Source organism: Rutidosis leptorrhynchoides, chromosome 1, assembly GCF_046630445.1.
Source record: "Rutidosis leptorrhynchoides isolate AG116_Rl617_1_P2 chromosome 1, CSIRO_AGI_Rlap_v1, whole genome shotgun sequence".
In the NCBI taxonomy this organism is placed as follows: domain Eukaryota; kingdom Viridiplantae; phylum Streptophyta; class Magnoliopsida; order Asterales; family Asteraceae; genus Rutidosis; species Rutidosis leptorrhynchoides.
In genome coordinates this window covers 697,490,403-697,510,263 of record NC_092333.1, presented here as the reverse complement: position 1 = coordinate 697,510,263, position 19,861 = coordinate 697,490,403, and the positions used below count along the sequence as shown (strand labels likewise).

Genomic DNA, 19,861 nt, shown 5'->3' with positions numbered 1-19,861 from the left:
AAGTCAACTCTTCATGTATCAGTATATAAGGCTTTTTCCTCATTCATTTGTATTGTAAGTTTTCAGTATTATCAATGAAACAGTTATGAAGTTCATCTTCTCAATTTTGTCTTTATGGTATCAGAGCGGGAATTACATCATTTGTGATTGATCCGTCTCTCAATTTGTCATCTATACAGATCGATCATCAATCACACCTCAAATCATCCATCAATTTGACCTAATTTCATCATATAACATCAAAACCCTAATTTTTCATCATATCACATTGAAACCCTAATTTTTCATCAATACACATTCATAATTGAATCAAAATGACTGAAGATGATGTCAATTCACAAAATCATCCTCTATTCCTCCATCAAAATGATCATCCAGGTCTAGTTTTGATTGCGAAGAAGCTTACTGGATCTGACAACTACAGCTCATGGCGTCGATCGATGATGATCGCCTTAAATGCTAAACATAAGCTGCAGATTGTTACAGGAACGTTTACTGAATTAGATTCAACCTCAAGAACAAGAGCTCTTTGGGAACGCACAAATGACATGGTAATTTCTTGGATCTTAAACACTATCAGTGATCAGATTAGCAATTCATTAAGCTTTGTTAACATTGCAAAAAAGTTATGGAGTGAATTGCAAGAACATTACTCTCAATTGGATGGCCATAGGATATATCAACTAACAAATGATATAGCTCAATTGAAACAAAGCAACTGCACTGTTGAGATTTATTATCACAAATTGAAAGGTTATTGGGATGAAGTTGATGCACTTGAAGCACCTCATATCTGTACATGTGTATGCACATGTGAAAATGGCAGAGACAACACTGAAAGAGATCAGAGGAAGAGGCTAATGCAGTTCTTGATGGGATTAGATGAATGTTATGCTAACATTAGGGGCCAAATTCTGTTAATGAATCCATTACCAACTGTTGCTAAGGCTTATGGAATGGTTAGGCAAAAAGAGAAACAAAGGGAAAACTTCACTCCATAGATAAACACTGGATCTGTAGCCTTGTCCACATACACTAACAACTACAAGAACAATAACACTGGATCAAGATGGAAAAATAATACCAGATACACACCCTCTACTTCAACCAAATACACTCTATTCACACCAGAATGGAAAAGCAGCTTCAAAAAGGGTGTTTACTGTGACAATTGTGGTCTAGAAGGTCATCTAAAGGTTGAGTGTTATAAGATAGTTGGTTACCCTGTTGGACATCCATTACATGGCAAATATCCACTAAACAACAAAGCCAGTCAACCTTCCACTTCAAACACCAAGAAAGTCAACATGGTAATAGGCGATGAAAACTGCAATGATGATGACATGACACTGGCAGCAAGAATGGATCAACGTTAGAATCAAGTCAACCAAATGCTGATCATGATGCAGAATGCACAACAAGGTTCAGATAATTGTGCAACCACTAATCTCTACCAAGGTATACACAAGATCACTGCCTCACATATTACCAGTCAAAAGTACAAATTCATTGCTTCTATAATTTCTCATTTAAAATATGCATGGATTGTGGACAGTGGTGCCACTGACCATGTTTCCACCTCACTAAAACACATGTATAACATCAAATCTTACACCATACCAATTCATGTCACATTACCAAATGGACATCACACAACTATCACAAGCTATGGTTCAGTAGCTATTACTTCTGATATCACACTACATGAAGTACTTTACATTCCAAGTTTTGCATACAACCTAAGTAAACTTGGTTCACACCTACCATTATCTGTTCTATTCACTCCTTTATCCTGCTATTTTCAGGACCAAAATAGGAGGATTTCTCATGGCACCCTTTGTAATGGTCTATACATCATCAAACAGGACAATACACTCCATTATCCTTCCATCAATCAGCTCTCAACAGCTCAAAGTTCATCTCCTGATGAAGCAACTCTCTGGCACTCAAGATTGGGCCACCCCTCTATTCATGTTATGAAAAATATAAAGAATATTCCTTGTGTAATAAAGAGTAATAACACTATAACTACTTGTACCATTTGTGTTTTGTCAAAACAACATGCTTTACCCTTTCCAGATAGTCATTCTCATGCTAGTTCTTTATTTTTCCTTGTTCACATTGATGTTTGGGACTCATACAAACACATCACAATGAATGGTTGCAAATATTTCCTCACAATAGTTGATGATCACTCAAGGGCCACTTGGACCTACATGCTGCCTAACAAACAACATGCCACATCCCAAATAAAACTCTTTCATACTTTTGTCCTTAATCAATTCAAAATAAAAATACAAACAATTAGGACTGACAATGGAACTGAATTCCTCAACCACAACTTAACTGACTTTCTCAACACCAATGGTATCACACATCAAACCTCATGTCCCTATACCCCACAACAAAATGCAAGAGTTGAAAGGAAGTATAAACAACTCTTAGAAATTGCCAGAGCCCTAAGATTCCATTCTCACATTCCCATACATCTATGGAGATACTGTATACAAGCTGCAACATACCTTATCAATAGACTGCCATCCAAACCCTTATAAAACAAAAGCCCTTATGAAATAATCTACAAAACCACACCAGATATCACAAACCTAAAAGTTATAGGCTGTCTAGCTAATGCTCACATCCACCTTTCAGACAAATTTCACCCAAGATCAATCCCTTCTGTTTTATTAGAGTATCCACAAACACAAAAGGGTTACATCCTTTACAATCTGGAAACTCACAAAATATTCACAACTAGAGATGTGACATTTCATGAACACATATTTCCTTTCAAACAACTAAACACCACAATTCCTCCATCCACCACAGCAATCAATGACACAAACCTCACTCAAAACACAAACTTCATACCTACAAACAACTCAAACTTCACCAATTCTTCTTCTGATTCACATCCTTAAACTCACACAATTCCTAATACATCCTCATCTTCACCTACAACCTCACACACTCCATCATCTTCTTCATCATCACAACATCAACCACAAAATAACTCCTCAAACTCTCCCTCAGCAACACAATCACCATCTCAAAATCAACCTTCTACATCATCACATATCCAACATAATTCAATCCCTCCAAGAAGATCAACCGAGAAACATCATCCACCCACCAAACTTAAAGACTACCATTACACACTTCCTCAATCTAATCTCAACTCCATATTCAAATTCCATCATTCAAAATACATTAATTACAATAACATCACATCCAAATCTACCAGACACTTAATTTGCTCCATCAACACACTAGTGGAACCACACACATACAATCAGGCATCTAAAAATGAGATATTGCAAGAGGCAATGAATACTGAACTTAAAGCACTAGAAAATACCAACACCTGGGAAATCACAACCCTGCCACCCAACAAATCTGTCATTGGATGTAAATGGGTATACAGAATCAAACTCAAATCAGATGAGACAGTAGAAAGATACAAAGCCAGACTTGTGGCAAAAGGGTATACTCAGAAAGAGGGGTTGGTTTATAAAGAAACCTTTGCACCAGTAGCAAAAATGGTAAACATTAGAGCTCTACTTGCCACTGCAATACACCATCAATGGCATGTAGAACAATTAGATGTTAACAATGCTTTTCTACATGGCAATCTTCATGAAGAAGTTTACATGACCATACCACAGGGCTACTACAAGTCACTACCACCTAACTCTGTTTGTAAGCTAAAGAAATCACTTTATGGCCTTAAACAAGCAAACAGACAATGGTTCACTAAACTCACCACTTTCCTTATTTCAAATGGTTTCAAACAGAGTTATGCTGACACTTCTCTTCTTACATACAAGAATAGGAACATTTTCCTGGCTATTGTCATCTATGTTGATTACCTATTAATCACTAGCAATGATAAATCTAGAATCCAATACATCAAACATTTATTGGATACAAAATTCAGTATCAAGGACCTAGGCAAACTCAATTACTATCTTGGCATTGAATTTTTCAGAAATTCTTCAGGTATTACAATGTGTCAACGAAAATATGCCGTGCAATTGTTACATACAGCTGGGATTCTAGGTGAAAAACCTTCAAATATTCCCTTGGATCCAAACAACAAATTAGACCACAACCTGGGCACACCATTACCAGATGCTACATTGTACAGAAAACTAGTGGGAAAATTGCTTTACTTAATCATCACAAGACCTGACTTATCATTTGCAGCTCAAAATCTAAGTCAATTTGGTCAAAACCCTACTATTGCTCATCTACAAGCTTTATACAAAGTTCTAAAATACATAAAGCTCTGCCCATGTCAAGGATTACACTTCTCTACAACTACTAATCTTCAGCTTAAAGCATATTGTGACAGTGACTGGGGCAACTGCCCCACATCTAGAAGATCTATCACAGGTTACTGCATCTTTCTTGGGTCATGCATCATCTCCTGGCAATCCAAGAAACAATCTATTGTCTCTAGATCATCCACAGAAGCAGAATACAGGGCACTGGCTGACTGTACTTGTGAAAAAACTTGGTTACAAAGTGTTTTGAATGATCTTCAGGTACCACCCACAAAGCAAGTTCCAGTCTATTGTGACAACTCATCTACAATTGCTCTGGATTCTAACCATGTACAACATGCTAGAACAAAACATATTGAAATAGACTGTCATTTTGTGAGAGAAAAAAAATCAAAGAGGGCAAAATCCTCCTGCAGTTCACATCATCTTCTTCCCAGGTTGCAGATGTTCTAACCAAAGCTCTCCACAAGTCTCCACATTACAGTTGTATTACCAAGTTCGGCATCTGTGACCCTTTCACACTGCCAACTTGGGGGGGGGGATAAAGAGATACATTCCACACAAACTTTAACATCTACACAATGTGAAAGGTTACATAGAAGACTTATTCACTGCAACAATATTTAAGTTATTTACTGTTAGTTTGTTATTAGGTGGTTATAATTGGTTATTATTATTGTTAGAATAATTTTGTTGACTTTAGAAAGTCAACTCTTCATGTATCAGTATATAAGGTTTTTCCCTCATTCATTTGTATTGTATGGGGTCTCATGACTCCACTAGTGTGAAATTTTTTTTTGTATAATGTAAACTTCAAATTGTATATTACACAACTTAATTTAACAATAAGATCTCAAATATTTTTAAAAGTTATGATTTTTTTTTAAGCAAACGACCACTAAACTACCCGTCAAATATAATTATATTTGAAAAAAATTTCGGGACCCCATTAGGTTTTCTTCATGGATTCGCCACTGTTTAAAACAAGGGAAATTTAATTCTATCATTTTATGGCGTCTCACAATCTTTTTTAACCTACTTATTGGCCGGAGGTCTATTTAGAAGCAATCTATCTATCCATAAAACATTGAGAGAGATGACTTTCTCTACTTTTGATATGTTTCACTCTAGGTGAAAAACTAACCTCTCTTTATTCTATGAGAGCACTCCCAACCATGAAGCCTTCTTCAAATTAACACACTGCCACATCAACGCCACATCACTATTTTCTCCATATTTCCTTCATATCACTAACTCATCACATATCACTCCGAACCATCACACCTTTTTTTCAACCACTATAAATTAATTAAATAAACTATAGTACATATCTTAAAGCAAAATGTACAATCAATAAAACCAATAAAGCCCGTGATGATTTGTGCTCAACATTCACAAAATCATTGACTAGCTAAGATTGACATTACTTTGGCACTTTGCTCCCAATGGTGGCAATTATTGGCAACACTTTAACATCTTCATTGGGAGTGCTCGGACAGGAAAAAGATTGTTTAATCTTATCTCCCTGATACCCTCAAGTTTTGTGTTGGTGTTGTATAAATATTGAGATTTAATTTAACGTGATAAATATTGACAAATTAGTTATTAGATATAAAACTTAAATGAACAAAACATCGTATATCTAAAATAATCAAGCCAACGTTACCTAAAATATGGTTGTTTCTTGATTATAAGAAGGCAAAAAAGAGGCACAAGTCACATATAATGATGCATTTAGTAGTTGGAAAAATCCAAAGAGTTGTATGTTACTTTGATTAGTTGGATAGATCCAAATTCAGATATTATTAATTAAGGAACTAATAATTCATCTCAATCGGATCGAAAGTGGCTCCAATTAAAATTAAATTAAAATAAACATCATACAAAAACAAATAATAAACTTGTTAACGATTAATTGGTTACTTTTAAGTATATAAAACTCAATAAATTTGGATGATATATTCTTAGATATATTCATATTTAACATGATTAGGTTTTAACATATGAATGAAAAGATGAACCATTTATATCGTAGAGAGGTGTCTTCCAAACATGTGCGAAGTATGCAATCAAACAAGGTCTCAAATTTTTAAGGGGCCCAAAATTTTGATAACGTATGTGATAATTTATTTATATATCGTGACAAAGTATCCTACCATCCCACAACAAAAATTTAACAGATTGACATTGATAGATATTGAGAACAATATATTATGGAGTATTGACTATAAAGAGTTCACCAATAACTTTGCTTTAAAAAAATGTTAGGATTAGAGTTTCATATAAATTATATTACGTAGCTTAAATATAATGAGTTGACAACTATATGACTATGATAATAACACTTTGTCGATTGTTCTAAAAAGTTCCGATTCTATTGATTACATTATCGTAGTACTACGTATTATATGTATATTTTACACCTGTTTAAAATTTTAACGTTTACACGAGCTCAATTTTATGTTTTGAATAGGGCCTTCGAAATTAGCGAGACGACTCTAATATCATATAATCAAGACATTTTACCAATATATGATAATTATGTAATAGTGTTACTTATGTTCGCCATAAAACCTATCATAAAGATGTCGCAAACTTAATTAAAGGGCACTAAAGATGTTGAATGACGAACGACGGCATAGAAAATTATGTTGGTTGAATATAAAACGAACCATTTAATAAGTAAGCACATTAATTTAATCAAAATTATATTATATGATATTAGAAACCTCAATAATGGGGATAACGACCATATATATTCTTTTCATTTGAATAGTTTAAGTTTGTATCGTTAATCGTAAAACGAATTGGTGGGCTTGGTCTTGCTAATGTCATGCATGATGAATCTATATCAATGAAGGCATAGTATTATTCGATATTATGATTATTAAATTATCTACGTATATACTTAACAGTAAAGTGGGGGATGATTCGATAAAGATGATATTTTAGGACTCTCCTTTCAAATACCAAATCCTAAAAAAGTACTACAGAATGTTAAAAATAATAATTTTGAAAACGTTAAAAAATAGCAATCTGAAAATAGACCTTTAACCAGAGATTTATATTAAAACCAGTGAGTAGCTACAAAGTTACAAAGAGGCCAAGAGGTTTTTGCAATCACATCGAACAAATAAGTCTAGATTTCTTAAATCTATTACAAAACCACTCAAACGAACCAATAACGAGACTATCAAGAGCAGTGGTGGAACTTGAACCCGATCACATATGGGGTGTGGGCAAAAATTTATTTGATTTTTCATTGAAGCTGGGGCGAACACTAAAAAAACCTTATTTTTTAGTATAAATTTTTTTTTATAGTGTAATTTTTTTTATAAAAAAAAATCGCATCCGCCCTGTTCCACAATGCTCCGCCCCTGATCAAGAGGGTAGCTTTTTTACCATATATCTCGGGGGTTTCATGCCAGGGGAAATAGCTGTCCCAACAAAACGAATCATGTCATTTGTCAAGACCAGAAATCTGAAGACATGCGTACTAACCTCGATTTGTTGGAAAAGCGCGGAGAGATGGCTGCGATACGAGAAGCTATCAAAAAGAAACAGATCGCAAGATATGTTAGGAATTCGGTAGTGGACCCTAACAAGAACATGTGATTTACAACAATCTCATAACCCGCATACAACAAACGATGGACTCTTGGACTTATATGTTGTAGACGGTGCAATGGGCGCACCCTGATCGCACGCAGCGACGTGTCGCACGCAGCGACGTGTCGCACCCGCAGTGAAACCTAACGATGAGTGGACCCGACTATCGTTGGAGGGTAGGCCCAGATGGACTTAGATTTGAGGGGAGGTTTGTTAGGGTGCAAACCAAAGTCTTACATCGGTCATGAGAAAAACAAATGTATGTATATAAGTGTAAGGGAAAGTCCCTCTATCACCAATTCGTTTTAGAAAAGGGTGAACTCTTGAGCTTATATTGCCGGACATTTTGTTTGGGCTATACAATCCTTACAACATACATTTGTTTTGTCCCCTTACCTTTGTGGGACTTTGGTTTGCACCCTTACAAGATATTATGACAGACGGGTCAGACCCATCACTTTTGCCATTGGTGATCTTGTTTTGCGTGATAACCAAGCAAGGAGGATCGAAAGCACTGGCAAGTTGGGCCCCAATTGGGAAGGCCCTACAAAGTTATTGGAATCAGTAAAACCGGGACCTACTGGTTGGCAGAGCTGAACGGAAAAACGATTAAACGCAGTTGGCATGCTACCGCACCGAAAAGATGTTATATGTATAAAGAAAGTAGGAGAACCAATTGTTAGTGCATAAAAGTTAGTCCCAAGTTCATTATAATTGTATTCGGTGAAGTTAATATGCAGTGAGTAATAGAATGAGTGTTCGTATACATTTAAAGTTAATTTACTCACTGTTGGTACAACCGCACGGATGCAGCATGCATCCGTACGGGTTCAGAGTGCAACCGCACAGTAGCAAGCTGCAACCGCACGGTTGCGAGTGCAGCCTATATTTAAGGTTGATTTCGGGTTCATTGTTAAGGTTACGAACTCTAAACCTTCCCTAGCCGTGATTTCGATCTCTATAGGTTCTAGCACTCAGTTTATTCAATCTTCAACATTCTAAAGTCATACAACATCATAAGATCATTGTTTTGTTTAGTGTATTTGATATAAAACCAAATATCGAGTTTTTCTGCACTCGATAGTGAATTCTAGATCAATTAATATCGTTTAATCGTTCCTACAAGTGGTATCAGAGCTTTTGGTATCATTAATTGATTGGCTTTGTGTCAATTTTGTGTATAAAATTTTGGGTTTTAGTGTGTTTGAAAGAAATCATCAAAATCTTGAATTTTTGACGTTAAATCCGTGTTTTTGTTAATTAATTGTGTTAAACAGGTCAAAAACATCGTTTGAACGTAAAACAAAAAGTATTTTTTTATCCATATTGAGTGCTAGATCGATCAAACCCCTAAACCTTAATTTTGATGCAGTTTTCTGCCCAGAATTCGTCAAGAATACAATCGTACGGTTACAACTTGCAAACGTACGGATACATCACCCGGATACAGCAACCGTACGGATACACCTGTGTATCCGTGTTGATTTCAAACCATTTCATACAACCGTGAACAATTACATCCGTGTAGTACAACCGTGTTAATTTCTGCAACCGTGCGGTTGCGAGTGCGGACTATATTTAAGGTTGGTTTTGGGTTCATTGTTAGAGTTATGAACTCTAAACCTTCCCCAACAATGAACCCGAAATCAACCTTCCCTAGCTGTGATTTCTATCTCCAGATATTCTAGCACTCAGTTTATTCGATCTTTAACATTATAAAGTCATATAACATCATAAGATCATTGTTTTGTTTAGTATTTTTAATATAAAACCCAATATCGAGTTTTTCGCACTCGACATAGAAGTCTAGATCGATTAATATAATTTTAATCGTTCCTACACTAATCATTCGACTAATTTGTCTTGACTTACATATAATCGTACTGGTGATTACGCGCAAAAGTTGGGTATCGATATATACTACGGTTGAACGATACCTTTGTGAAATACATTTTGTATGCATCAAGTCATTTTCTGTCTACAATTACGCGTACCTTTTTGAAGAAGCAGGGTAGCTATTTGACTTGAACTGCACGTGCATAGTAAAATACTAGCGCGTTCCCGCCTTTATAAGGGATGTCTTCTCTATCTCCCGCGTGGCAGAAGCCTATTTGGCGACATGCTAGATCATTTTGCCGGAGGATGACGGATGTTGGGTTGTCCTAGTCCCACTCGCGCAAAACTAGAGATCTGCTAGTCATAATTATAAATGACAAGGTTGGTCGCCATTGACCGCAATTCTAAGTGTTGGCGCACTTGGAAGACTGATGTACGCACACACGAGTGTCAAGTCGAAATGTATATTGTGTGCACAACAGTATACACGTAGACTGACTCTGGCATGCCTTGAGTATAAGTACGATTAAAATCAAAGCTGTCACGCAAAACATATATTAAACAAACTATCACGCATTATTGCGATACTTCACAATAATCATTAAAATGTACATCCAAAGTTGCTTTACGAGTATCGATTGATACACTTAACATGTGAGGTGACTTATAATTGTCATGTCCTATTAACTGTATCAATGAAATACCTCAAATCAAAAACACGCAAACGATCGAGTGTGCGTAACGATAAACAAATAAAGAACGTGACAAAATTCTACAATAATAATTACACATATTCATACACGTCAAATAATCATTACAATTGCGCATTTATTAGGTCATGCGTAGTCATACTTTGATCACGTGAATACCTTTCCAGGTGGAGGATCGTTATATTCTCTAATGACTTTATTGATGACTTAGTAATCGCCTCATCTTGAGGAATGAGACGAGCCTCAATAGCGGCTGGAACGGGCTCGGAAAAATTTCCATATTTTTCTTGATAAAATTCCAAAAATGAACACGCTCCAGGTCTTGATTGCTTTAACAGAAGCATTGCAAGCATAGTTCACTGTCTCACAATTTAGCGTGTTCCCCACAATTTTGGGAAGCCCGACCTTGAGACGCTTAAACTCGCGCTCAGCATTTTGCGCCTTATGCGCGACCTCGACATGATGGTCCATAAGCTTACTAAGAGAAGCCTCCAATTCAGTTTTCTCAGAAAGAGCAATCCCTAATTTTACTTGAAATTGGTCCCTCTCGGACGATAGCTTTTCAAGTGCAGCGCGGAGGCGTTGATTTTCTTCTCGAAGCACCTGTGTCTCATCCGGGACGTTGCCACCTTCGCAGCCTCACCAGGCTTTGGAGCACTTTGGAGGGTAGCATCGGAAGATTTGACGGGAACCTCATCACCATCATTATCGTCATCTGACATTCATAATACACATTAAAAAAATGAGCAAGATTGGGGAATGAAACAATTAAAATAAAGTTATAATAGTCCTTCCGCGTTTCAAGGGTTTCAAGGGATTTAAACGAAACGACGGTCAAACGGCGCGAAATGTCATTATATTGTTTAGGAGTCAATTTTCTCTTACAAACATAAAAGGGCGCTGGATGGCCGACAGAATTTCGGGAGGTTTGCGTTTACGCGATGATTTATGGGTTGCGCCAGCAGGACGAGCACGAAAAGATGAACCACGCAAAGGAACCCGAGAAAATGACGCATGTGCCAAACTATCCACCTTCATATATTCCACGAGCGTTATCTCGGCATAAGAAATATGATTGCGCATCAAAACATCGTATCGCTAAAAAATGAAAAAGTCTTACAAGAATTACAAACCTTCAAGATTGCGTGTAAATTTAGGACGGAAATTAGGATAAGGCCAAAATTTGGAAATCCATTAAGCATACAGAGGAGTGTTGTCGTACGTGTGCATGTCAGTAGCTGTCCCACACATTTATCGTACATCAAGTGCTCTTGAGAACTCGACGGAGGAGTGCAATTCAGATTGGAGTCAAATCCATAATGCCACACACCTATGTTTGCGCAAGAAAAAAGAATGAACGACCTATCAACAAAAAAGTAATTCTCATTCCAACAATCGGGAACCTTACATTTAGGTCCACGGGTAAAACCTTGATTATCCTTAAAACTATACCATCCTTGGTCTGGTTGTTCGTAGCTGAAGATATTTTTGAATAGGTTCACCGTAGGTGTAAAACTGTGCACATTACATCACATTTGAAACAAAGAAAGACAACAGGCGCTGTCTGGATCTAGTTGCCCGACACCAATATTAAAATGGGACAGTACCAGCATAAAAATAAAAAAAAATAGTAGGAGGAGTGCGGATGTTCCCTAATTCCATTACCAAATTATAAATTACAACTTTGCCCGGAGGAGGAGGTTTGGTACATGTGCGCCACCCCGGGACCACATGCGCAAATTCTCAAATAGAAGGATACCACGCAATAAGTTCTTTTATATAATCAGAAGTAACATCAGACATGTGTAGCGACCCCGACAAATCGTCAAGTGACGGCGTCGTCTACGTAGATCCCATTGCATGGTTATAAGTCTTTAAGACAAAGTTTGACCAAAATATGTCGCCTTCATTTCAAAATAAAGATTGTTTCCAAAGTTTATAAGAATTGTTCAACCAAAAGTTAAGTTACAAGGTTATAAGTCCAAAGGAAATCTAGGCGACACGGTTTCAAGTAAAGTCATAAGACACTCCATGAAAAGCATGTATACTCGACATCCAATGCAAGTATCAAATAATGAGCGGAAGCATGTATCACATATCGTGCAAGACCTGAGAAAAACATAGAAATCTGTCAACGAAAACGTTGGTGAAATCATAGGTTGAAGTAAGTAAGTGAGTAAAAGTAAGTCGAACCACAAGGTTTGCAAAGTTGAAATAATAGTAATACATTCTAAAAGTTAATATTCACGAGCACCCAATTATCAAAGCTTAACATTCCATCCATTGTATACCCCATCCATAGTGCTAGAACAAACACTGATTCTCGAAAATATATTTCATCCGTAGACGGTAGCGAACCGTCAAAGATGAGGGTTGTCAACCCATATGGCCATATAACATAAGTTCTCGCTTACACCCGTCAAGTGTAACTAATGATAATCGAATCTTTGGCCTCTTTGCAAGGTTTGACTAGTTGAATGAGAGGAGGAGGTTGAAGGTTTGACTAGTTGACCTAGTCAAATCTTTGGCCTCTTTGCAAGTTTGGTCCCTCTAGTTTCAAAGCGGGTGCGGGAAATAACCAAACGAATATTTAAACGCTAGAGTAAACGGGTGACGTTATAATTAAATAACGAGGATATTATGAACGTTAGTGAACGAAAGATGTCAAATTAAATGACGAAAGATATTATTTAAAAAAAAAAGACGGTGTTAAAATAAATTTAACGGAAAAACGCGGGATGTTACATTATCCACACCTCAAAAGAAATTTCGTCCCGAAATTTAGTTGGAAGTAATAGTCGATGTCTCTTACTCGAGACCTAGTGTAGTAACTCTACGAATGATTGAAGGTACTTTCTTGGACATTCCACGAATCCGGATAGTCGGGGTGTTACGTTGTATTAGGGCTTGGTTTTACGATCCACAAGTTCAGCCGGTTTTTCCTATGAGGAGGAGTTTGTCATCAATAGTTGGTGCATCTAGAAGGATTGCACGTTCCTGTTCCGCAGGACACGTTTCTAAGTTTGTTACACGAAATGTAGGGTAAGCGGAAACTTAATTGAGTCGGAAGTTCTAAACGATAGGAAGCAGTTCCAATACGCCCCAAGGTTTCAAAAGGTTCGATATTGCGGATATAGCCTTTCTCGATTTCCCAAAATGGATTACACCTTTCCAAGGTGCGGTTTCTCAATATTACGCGGTTACACACTGGGATTTGTGAGGTTTTCATCTAAGTTTGGTATGACTCTTTTGGGCGACTACGGGTCGTCTCGAGCCCTTCTCGGACTTGGATTATCTCAATTGTTGTTTCTTGGATGAGTTAAGATTCGGTGTTTTGTTTGCCACATGCTTTGGTCCAACGAATAGGGGTATGACATTAGCGGTCATATAGGGTTTCGGAAAGTGCGTGTGAACACACGAGTGGTAACTACTGTTGTAAGAGGGATCTACTAAAAGCGACCATGCAAGTTTGAAACATGTCTTTCGAAGACGTAAATCGTTCGTTTGTTCGGTTCGTCTGTTTGTGGGTGGTACGCGGTACTCATGTCTAAGCGGGTCTCCAAGGTTTCTTGTAAAACTAGAGGCGAAACGAGTATTTCGATACGGGATAATTGACAAAGATACTCCGTGTTGGAATAGAATCTCTTAGGATATGTTTGAACAAGTCAGTTAGGGTTCGAAAAATGTTCGTTAGGACTATTCACCCTCGTGGCGAATACTAATGTAATATGAGGAATTTCTCTATCCATGGAGAAATGTTACAAGGAGTTTCTTTAAACGGAAATGCGAGCGATAAAGATAGGAGTGAAATGAGGACTTAGAATAGGATGAGCTTGCATCTCGAGGTTGCCATAACGTGCCTCTAGTTGTCAAAAGTTGAAGTCTGAAAGAGAAACGAGATAGTACACGTAGTTGTATAGTTCGGGGTTGAATAATAGTTGGCCGATTATCAGAAACACAAGGGCGTTAAGTCAAAGAAGAGTGAAGTATCGTTGGATTGTGTGTTATCTTAATTTCCAGTAATATCAGACGGTAACGGTGAAATAACAGAGGTATGTAGTGTGGTACGTGATGACGAGAATATTGATCGGATCCACAATTTAGTATTTGAATTCTTCGTGCAAAATAACGAATTTTAGTTATGTTGATTTTTGAGTCGAGAGAGTATGCCTTTCGGCGTTCAAGTAGAAATATTTCCATGTTTGAGTTCCATCTGTTGCTATACGATTTTTAACTAGAAATGTTGGTGTGAAGAATCACGCTCAAGGTGCGAACACGGAGAGGTTTAAAGTTTTCCTTAGTGAGTTAACGAGTTTAAAAGTCGTGTAACACGAGAAAAGTCAGAAATGAATCTTCGGTAATAACAGACGAGATCTAAGATTTTTACGAATACAAGTCCGAGTTGGTAGAGTTTCCTGATTACATGTGGCTTGATTTCGAGATTGATTGTAATGCCTTGACCATTAACATCATGGTCTAGAAAATTGGACTTAGTTGAATAAGTTAAGATGTCATCTATAAATACGATAACAGATTTGTCTAGATAAGTTTGCATACGTGGTTTAGGAGGTTCATGAATACGGACGGAGTCCTAAATAAATCGACGGTACTAAGAGAGATTTACAACTAACGTTGCGAGTTCGGAAGATGGCTTAGGAGACATCGTCTCCCTTAACCCCCAATTGATGATAACCGGAACGGAGGTCGTTTTGGAATACACACGGGATTCATGCAAGTAATCATGAGGTAATGGATACGAGGAAGAGGGTATCGGTTTCCAACCGAAAATTACTCGGTTCACAATAATTTATACCTAGTTGTAGGGAAACAATTTCTCCCTAACGAATAGGTTCTGAGCTCCTTAGTTCTATAGGTGTCGAGTCCAATTTCTTAACGCATATCCTCCGATAAAATTTATAGACACACAATATCTTTCCGTTGGTCGCTTACATTGCCTAAGTAGTATCTAGGGGAAAAAGGTGGAATGTAAAGAGTACAAGTCAAGGTCTCAGTTGTAAAATGTCTAGCGGTAATCGAATCGAATAAGTATGAAATATACGGTTTGTTGTGAAGAAACGTACCCGTGACTAGTCCATCGTCGTCTCGGGCATCCTAGGCGTTGATGTTGAAAGTTCAACGGCGTGCGTTGGGGTTGATTTCTTCTTTGGGCACACATTCCTAAAATGACCCAGTTGACCACATTCGAAGCAAGCACCCGTCCTGTGTGCGTTGGGCATCATTCGAGTGACGGGGGTGGTACTTCCACAACGTTTGGCGACGTGACCACTTCCTTGGCGCCGGTGGCGAAACCTGCCACATCCTTCAAAGTGATGCTTGTGGCATTCGTTACAAAAAGGTAGTTTTCCGACATAGCCTTTCTTGTCGTTGGAGGTGAAAGGCTTCTTGGCGGGGTTGTTGTTATTGTTGTGGTTGCTAAATTGAGAGGCTCCCCATGTTCTTTTGTTGTTACTCGGGTGGTTCTCGACCATTGGTGCCGGTGCTTCCATTTCATTCACCGTTTCCAAAGTTTGGTGGGCCTTTGCTAAAGCCTCTTGTAGGTTAGTGGGTTGGGATGTCATTACCCCGTGTTGAATGCTCTTAGGGAGGCCATCCATGTAAAGTTCGACTCTTAGGGATTCGGGAGTCATGAGATTTGGACACATTGAGACAGTTCGGTGAACCGTTGATTATAAGTTCCGAGGTCATTCCCGACCGTTTTTAAATTCCTTAGACCCTGTTCGAGCCTTCGAGTCTCGTCGCGCAGAAAATATTCGGTGATCATTCTTTCTCTTAATTCGGTCCATGAGAGTGTGTGGGCTTCATCGATACCCACCGATTGTACGTACTTGTTCCACCACGAAAGAGCAATGCCGGTGAAAGTGAGGGTGGAAAACTTGACCTTATCTTGGTCTCGACAACCGCTTGTGTTAAAAACGGTCTCCATTTGTTCAAACCATCGGGTGAGAACACCCGGTCCTCCGGTTCCATCGAAAGTGGGAGGGTTGTACTTCATGAAGTTCTTGTAGGAGCAACCTTCGCTTGAATTACCGGCTCCACGATTGGTGTTGTTGGAAAAGTGATCGGCCACGGCCGTACCCACGGCGGTGGTTATCATTCGTTGAAGAGCTTGTTCTAGAGTTTCGAGAGGGGTATTGTGTTGACCTTGGTGAGCCATTGTTCCTTCATGACACAAGAATATCGTTGGTTAGTATTTTCAACAATACTAACCGGAGTATGGAATAAGGATAAAGAGAAAATTTTCCTTGACTCGCCTTAAATTCTCTATGTCATAGTGTCGGAACGTCCATGTGAATCACCGTAATATAATCCCGGAAATTATATTACCCTGATTCTCATGTGCATTTAACATTACTTCATAAAGTCAAGGTGGCGCATCAACAAAATTTATCAACGTAAGATCAAGATCGAATACGAGTTAGATATGATAGAAGAGTTCGAGTATAAATGCACAAATAGTCAAGTAATTCCTACTTCAGTCTATATGCCGGTTGTAGTCTAGATTCACCTATGTACCCTATGACTCGGGGTGGACACAAATGAACTCTAAATCCCTACAACCAATGCTCTGATACCACTTGTAGCGACCCCGACAAATCGTCAAGTGACGGCGTCGTCTACGTAGGTCCCATTGCATGGTCATAAGTCTTTAAGACAAAGTTTGACCAAAATATGTCGCCTTCATTTCAAAATAAAGATTGTTTCCAAAGTTTACAAGAATTGTTCAACCAAAAGTTAAGTTACAAGGTTATAAGTCCAAAGGAAATCTAGGCGACACGGTTTAAAGTAAAGTCATAAGACACTCCATGAAAAGCATGTATACTCGACATCCAATACAAGTATCAAATAATGAGCGGAAGCATGTATCACATATCGTGCAAGACCTGAGAAAAACATAGAAATCTGTCAACGAAAACGTTGGTGAAATCATAGGTTTAAGTAAGTAAGTGAGTAAAAGTAAGTCGAACCACAAGGTTTGCAAAGTTGAAATAATAGTAATACATTCTAAAAGTTAATATTCACGAGCACCCAATTATCAAAGCTTAACATTCCATCCATTGTATACCCCATCCATAGTGCTAGAACAAACACTGATTCTCGAAAATATATTTCATCCGTAGACGGTAGCGAACCGTCAAAGATGAGGGTTGTCAACCCATATGGCCATATAACATAAGTTCTCGCTTACACCCGTCAAGTGTAACTAATGATAATCGAATTGAGGATTTTTGTTCTAAACTCGTATGTAGAATGTTTGTTTTCCCGTTCTTGTGTTCACTTAATTCAAAAGAATCGTTTATGTTTTCTCATCCCAAATATAAGTTCAAAAAGAGTAAAAGTGGGACTATGATCTCACCTTGAGCGCAAGAGTTAATAAAGTACTTCAACGAGTAAACGCGTGCAAAGACAAAGCTAATCTCGACCTAAACAAGTAGGTTGTATCAATAACGATAGTCACGAAGGGTCAAAGTTGTTCAATTAGTCCTATGGCTCGACACGACTCGATTATGTAGCATGTGAAGAAAATTGTCAAGTTTCATGCAAGATACAAGTATGGAATCATGTTAGAAAGATTGCATAATTAATTGGTTAAGTTTGACAAAAAGTCAAACTTGGTCGGGTCAAAGTCAACGAAAAAGTCAACATGTTCGGGTCGGGTCCCGGACTATTTTTCTATGCTAATTATTCATATACAAGTATATTAGAACAAGTTTCATGTGAATCGGAGGTCGGTAGCTAGTCAAACATTTCACGTGAAATGGGACAAAGAGGTCAGAATCTGACCAGGCCAATCCGCGCGCCGCGCGGGGATGGGGCGCGCCGCGCCACCATCTGGGCAGAGAATTCTGGTCAGTTTTTCAAAGTATGCACGAACCAAAACCTTTTCCAACCCAACTCTTGACCCGCAAACACTTATAATGCCTATCATATATCGTTGGAAAGGTATTTTGACGAGGAATACAACTAAGCACTTATGGTCCAACAATAACATCATTTACAATAGCCGAAAACTCATCAAGCGAACAATAAAAGTCCATTTTCAAAGTTTCAAGTTCATCAATTGCATTTTGAGTTTCGGGAAACCAATTCACACATATGTTATGCCGTTTTGAAGGTAAAGAAGCATACATTACTACTAAACACTAACAATTAACATTCCATGACATTCAAGCATCCAAAAATTCATGTCAAGAACTATCAAATCCTAGTCAAACATCTCAAAATCAATAATCATGTTTTTGAAGTTTTCTTAATCAACCTACACATCAATTTGAAGCTAATGATGCTAGTAACACATTTAATACATGAACTTTAACAATTGAACAACTTTTAATCATCCAAAATCAAAGATTAAGCAAGCAATTTTCATATTCAAGCTAGTTACACCAAAAACAACAAATCGAGCATACAAATTACATACACGACATCACAATGAGCCATAGACACTAATTAACACACTTTTAAGTCAAGAACACAAATTTAAAGAAATCTAGTGTTTTAGAAATGTTACCCAAAATCGAAGTAGTTAGCATCAAATCGAAGAGGATGATGAGAGGATCAAGAATATGTAATTTATTTGGTTGCTAGCTCCCTAATCCGGATTTAGATGATGAATTTATGTTAGAAAGTTGAGAGGATTTGAAAGTATCAAAAGGAGAAAGAGAGAGATGAATGAGAGGAGGAGGTTGAAGGTTTGACTAGTTGACCTAGTCAAATCTTTGGCCTCTTTGCAAGTTTGGTCCCTCTAGCTTCAAAGCGGGTGCGGGAAATAATCAAACGAATATTTAAACGCTCGAGTAAACGGGTGACGTTATAATTAAATAACGAGGATATTATGAACGTTAGTGAACGAAAGATGTCAAATTAAATGACGAAAGATATTATTTAAAAAAAAAAGACGGTGTTAAAATAAATTTAACGGAAAAACGCGGGATGTTACAACATGATGGATCCCACGTTGGAAAAATCAGCGTTTGCGTCATCAACATGCATTATGCAGTAAAAGAACACGTTGAAGGAAAGTAAAAAACAGATTAGGAAAGATAGAAGTATTTATAGGAGGAGGAAAGGGAGAAAGATAAAGTTATTCAAATCCGAGTCGTGCACATGTCGGACAAAATAGGGCGGATAGAAGAGAAAATTTAATGAATCGACAATTGATGTGACAGTTACCTGACCTAATAATGGCTACGTCAATACGACAGATAGTTGTCACTTCTTACTTTAATGAAAATAACAAATCGTGGAACAGTTGAGGTTGAAATCACGGCGATCCTCGCTCGTAAGATCAAACTGGGGGACTTAATTATGCACATACCCGCACAGGCTCTATTCACGCATCACACGCAACTGGCACATAACTACAACGCTATTATTCGTTAATCAACTGAGTAAGACAAG

The 19,861-nt window shown here is 37.7% G+C and overlaps 1 protein-coding gene across 1 annotated transcript; it reads left to right on the top strand.

Moving 5' to 3' along the window:
* The first annotated feature begins 314 nt into the window (after positions 1-314).
* On the top strand, positions 315-1,001 carry LOC139853119 (uncharacterized). Its single transcript, XM_071842499.1, has one exon. It carries the CDS (start codon positions 315-317, stop codon positions 999-1,001), a length of 687 nt encoding a protein of 228 aa, XP_071698600.1.
* The last annotated feature ends 18,860 nt before the right edge of the window (positions 1,002-19,861 follow it).

Excerpts from the sequence above, each read along its gene's own strand:
- LOC139853119 (XM_071842499.1), top strand. The coding sequence starts at position 315 with ATGACTGAAGATGATGTCAATTCACAAAATCATCCTCTATTCCTCCAT.